The 5,114-nt window shown below is 36.2% G+C and overlaps 1 protein-coding gene across 2 annotated transcripts in view; it reads left to right on the top strand.

Annotated features, from left to right (window-relative positions):
- LOC110464300 overlaps positions 1-5,114 on the top strand; it is a 31,973-nt gene that overhangs the window by 15,305 nt on the left and 11,554 nt on the right. For both annotated transcript variants that reach the window (XM_021519441.1, XM_021519442.1), the window contains exon 7: positions 1,634-1,694. In XM_021519441.1, coding sequence (XP_021375116.1) covers positions 1,634-1,694 — 61 coding nt within the window. The remainder of the gene's footprint in view (positions 1-1,633; positions 1,695-5,114) is intronic.

Genomic DNA, 5,114 nt, shown 5'->3' with positions numbered 1-5,114 from the left:
AAAATTTATTATGGTTTATAATGGCAAATGATACTTTGAATATTACATGTTAATAACTTGATTGGAATTATAACCTTGAGTTGACAGTTTGATACTTTGAAAATTTTGAGCCAGCCCTACCCCCAAGGGCTGTAGGGTGGGGCCCAAACAAGTCAGTGTGCTAAAATTTCTTCATTTTCCTTGTTTAGAATCAGAGGTGCTAGTTTCAAATACCTTTTAGCCTTAAATCTGTATGCTAGATATCGAATAAGGTGGTTTTATTGTTTTTTGTCGCTTTGAATAATATTTCTGTTCATGTTAAAAACAAAATCAACTCTCTGTATAAATATATCAGGTGACCGTTAAGGCCCATGGGCCGCTTGTATGATACACACACTCCAAACCATGTAGTACAAGATTTTGGTCAATAACTGCTGTAGTTCAAAATAGTTCAAAAATGTTATTCACAGATTGACAACAATTGATTCGGTACAAATTTTTTATTAGCTCACCTGGCCTGAAGTGCCCAGTGAGCTTATATAATTATGGCATGGTGCGGCGTCCGTTGTCTGTCCGGCATTAACTTTTTACTTGAAACAACTTCTAGAAGATCTTCTCAGTAACTAAAAGGCCTAGGGTGATGATATTTGGCCAGAAGCATGCTGGGATGAAGGGCTACCAAGTTTGTTCAAATAAATGACCTTGATTTATATTCAAGGTCACAGGGGTCAAATATGTTTAAATCTATAAATGATTTGTTATGTATAACCAAAAAGTCCAGGGTAATGATATTTTGCTAGAAGCATGCTGGGTTGGAAGACTATAAATTCTGTTTAACCTAATGTCCTTGTTCGACATTCAAGGTCACGGGTGTCATATGTTTAAATGTTTCAATAGGTTCTTATTAATCAAACACTGATATTCTGCCTGTAGTTGTATTTTAGTCCCCTTTAAGATAACAAGTGTGAAATTAATACCAGGTGAGCAATTCAGGCCCATTAGGCCTCTTGTTCGTTTTACATTAGAATTTACAAAATACACAACCGGTTAAAAATGAAAGCATGGTGTTCTTTCAGCAACAGAACCATGTTTTATTTTAAGTTGAGCCATCTAGATTTCTAAATATTTTGCTATGTTTACATCATATTCCATAATCATGTGTTATAATATTAATCCTTAATTCATTCAGGAATACATAATTACATTATCCTTTATAAAAAAAAAAACAGAATCACAGAGTACACATCACTACATGCTATTTACTATTGTGCCTAATTCAGAAACATAGTTATTTGTAGTATTTTAACTTGGGTTTATGTTGTTTTGCATCCAGTTGGCTAATTTGGTTAAGTCAGAGACAAAAATTTACTCACATATTTCTTTGAGAGACAAAATTAGGAAGGCCAAGGGGGCTTAATTGCAGGCACCCACACTGTTCTCAGGACATTTGCCAAAGTGGGGAGGGGGCTCATTTGCAAGAGGGGGCTTATTTGCAGTCAAATATGGTATATTAAAATTAAAATAATTTTTTAGAATGAGTTTCCAAAGAATTTATATTAAAACATGCATCTCTGGTGTTATTTTAACTTGTTTATATTTCAATATTGATTTTTTTTTCAGTTGATGTTATAATCCTCAATAATGTTTTTTTCAGTTGATGTTATAATCCTCAATAATGTTTTTGAATTCTTCATGGATGTACAATCACAAAGGAAGTAAGTAATTTTTTTAGCTGTTCTTGAAATGTCATTGTTAAATATGTCTAAAAGCAATTAAAAATGATACTGTCTTGTGAAATGCTTACATATCATGGCTGTTTTGATATCCTCTAGTTTTCATCTGAAGAAAGTAAAGTTCAAAACTATCATAACAGATGAAGAGCACTGTATGAATATATAATATAGTCAATCTACTACTGGATTCCTGGATTGTCTTTCTGGTCAAACATCAGTGTCCAGACTTAAATTCTCATTAAATAAGCTATAAAGGTGTCCACAGGGAAATGTATACTCCAGTACATGTACACAAATATATGAAGTAATTCAGTGAGATGTGTTTAACAGTAATTGTAATATAGACAGAACTTAAAGATTTTGTACCTGTTCATGGACAGGGAGGTACCGTGGCCGTGTTCAATATATCATGTATGTGCAAAAATAGTGTCATGCCATGTTTAATGAAAATCAATAATAAAATATATCTTGTCATACTTGTGTTCATAATATGAAAAGGCAAAGCCTTACATGCTGTAAAAGAGCGAAGCTTTTGTTGATCTCTGATACTTACTGATTTATAATGAGATAATACAGCTTTTAGAATGAGGCAAGATAAATAAAAAAAAATCGGCTAGTCAAGTGATAACAATAAAATATAAACTCTAATGAGATTAAGACCTACACAACAATAGGGGAGATCGGGGCAAAGTCGGCCCATTTTTAGCTCACCTGGCACAAAGTGCCAAGTGAGCTTATGCCGTGGCGCGGTGTCCGGTGTCCGTCCGGCGTCAATATTTTACTTTAAAACGACTTCTTCTTAATATCCAAAAGACCTAGAGTGATGATATTTGGCCAGAAGCAAACTGTGATGAAGGGCTACAAAGTTTGTTAAAATTAATGACCTTCACCCATTTTCAAGGTCACAGGGGTCAAATATGTTTAAAACTTTAAACATCTTCTTCTCGATAACCAAACTGCCCAGGGAGATGATATTTGGCCAGTAGCATGCTTGGGTGAAGGGCTACCAAGTTTGTTCAAACGAATGACCTTCAAATATATTCAAGGTCACAGGGGTCAATTGTCTTAAAAAACCTGTGAACAACTTCTTCTGAATAACCAAAATGCCCACGGTGATGATATTTGGCCAGTAGCATGCTGAGATGAAGGGCTACAAAGTTTATTCAAATGAATGACCTTCACCCATATTCAAGGTCACAGGGATCAAATATGTTAACAACTTTAAACAACTTCTTCTCAATAACCAAAATGCCCAGTGTGATGATATTCGGCCAGTAGCATGCTGAGATGAAGGGCTACAAAGTTTGTTCAAATGAATGACCTTCACCCATATTCAAGGTCACAGGGGTCAAATATGTCAAAAACTTCAAACAACTTCTTCTGAATAACCAAAATGCACAGGGTGATGATATTTGGCAAGTAGCATGCTGCGATGAAGGGCTACAAAGTGTATTCAAATGAATGGCCTTCACCCATATTCAAGGTCACAGGGGTCAAATATGTCAAAAACTTCAAACAACTTCTTCTGAATAACCAAAATGCACAGGGAGATGATATTTGGCCAGTAGCATTCTGAGATGAAGGGCTACAAATTTTGTTCAAATGAATGACCTTCTCCCATATTCAAGGTAACATAGGTCAAATATGTTAAAAACTTTAAACAACTTTTTCTGATATGAAGTCAGTAGCATACTAGGATCAAGGGCTACCAAGTTGGTGTAAATGTATGACCTTGAATCATATTCAAGGTCACAAGGAGCAAATATGTTCAAAATATAAAAAAATAAATAAAAAAAACCTTGTTCTGAATAACCAAAAGGCTCAGGATGTTGATATTTAGTCAGTAGCATGCTGGGATCAAGGACTACTATGTTTGTTAAAGGTCACAGGGGTCAAATTTGTTTAAAATCTTTAAACGACCTCTTCTGAATAACCATGGGTCCCAGGATGTTGATATATTGCAAGTTGCATCCTGAGATGAAAGGCTATAAGATTTGTTCAACATAATGACTTTGTTCGACTTTCAATCACAGGGGTGAAATGTTTGGAAAAAAAAATAACAGGTTCTTTTGAATTAATTTTAATCATAAATACTGATATTTTATTTTGCCTGTAGCTTTATTTTAGATCACTTTTGAGGTTACAAGTGTGAGATTTATACCAGGTGAGCGATGCAGGCCCATTGGGCCTCTTGTTATTAAATTCCGTTCTGGGAAGTATGGCAGCAAGTCCGTTTTTTAACATTATTTAATTTTTACCTGTCGGCATTCAGGTAAGTTCGGGCCCATTGGAATCAGCTTAATTATGACGATATAAAGCATGCAACGTCAGATTTTACCGCCAACTTTTCAACTTTTTATGTGTTACATGGGCCGAACTTGCCACGGTATCATTGACTGAAACTGTCTGGGCCCAAATTGATATTTCAATAAATTCTTATCGTACAGCAATATGGTAGTGAGTGTCTGGCTTTGCTTTTATGTCCATGTATATCATTTGAAGCTGTCAGTGTGTTACACGCTTGACCGTAAAAAAAAATTAAGCGAAAGTTCTCATCACTAGAAGCGAAATCATGATTTTCTTCTTAAAAGTAATTTGTTTAGTAATTTTACATTAGAGTTTTCCTTGCCATTTTTTCCTGTGAATGCCTAGCCAACTAAACTGCTAAGATCTTTAAACTTATAAATATTAGCTCAAAAACAAAAATATCAGGGGTACTGGCCCAACTTTCCCCAGTCTCCCATATGTAGATTTTTTGCATCGTTGATGATTGGTAAAAATGTATACACAATTTAATTTTTGCATCAATGACGCCATTTTCAAAGCTAAAGCAGATAGTTGTTCTTGTGCGTAACGTGTATGATGGGTCGGTCGGCACAGTGGATAGCGCGCTCATCTTCACCAAGATGGCCGGATTCAACCCCGGTTACCTGCCCGACCACGTGGGTTTTCTCCGGATACTCCGGCTTCCTCCCACATTAAGAATTAAATCCTCTGCGTGCTTCCGTGTGGTCACAAAAAGAATGATTAGTGTTACCCATTAAAGAGCTATGCTCTTATTATTCCAGCCTTTCCTGCTTTCCATACCTGTCAATTGACCCCCATTTAAAGGCTCACACCCTGTTGTTTTTAAGCTCACCTGGCAGGAAGTGCCAAGTGAGCTTATGCCGTGGTGCGGCGTCCGTCGTCCGTCCGTCCGTCCGTCCGTCGTCCGTCCGTCGTCCGGCGTCAATATTTTACTTTAAACGACTTCTTCTTAATAACCAAAAGGCCTAGGGTGATGATATTTGGCCAGAAGCAAACTGGGATAAAGGGCTACCAAGTTTGTTCAAATAAATGACCTTCATCTATTTTCAAGGTCACAGGGGTCAAATATGTTAAAAACTTTAAACAACTTCTTCT

The sequence above is a fragment of the Mizuhopecten yessoensis genome, unplaced genomic scaffold, assembly GCF_002113885.1.
Source record: "Mizuhopecten yessoensis strain PY_sf001 unplaced genomic scaffold, ASM211388v2 scaffold10981, whole genome shotgun sequence".
In the NCBI taxonomy this organism is placed as follows: Eukaryota; Metazoa; Mollusca; class Bivalvia; order Pectinida; family Pectinidae; genus Mizuhopecten; species Mizuhopecten yessoensis.
The sequence above is the reverse complement of the archived record's forward strand: the minus strand, read 5'-3'. Positions and strand labels throughout refer to the sequence as shown.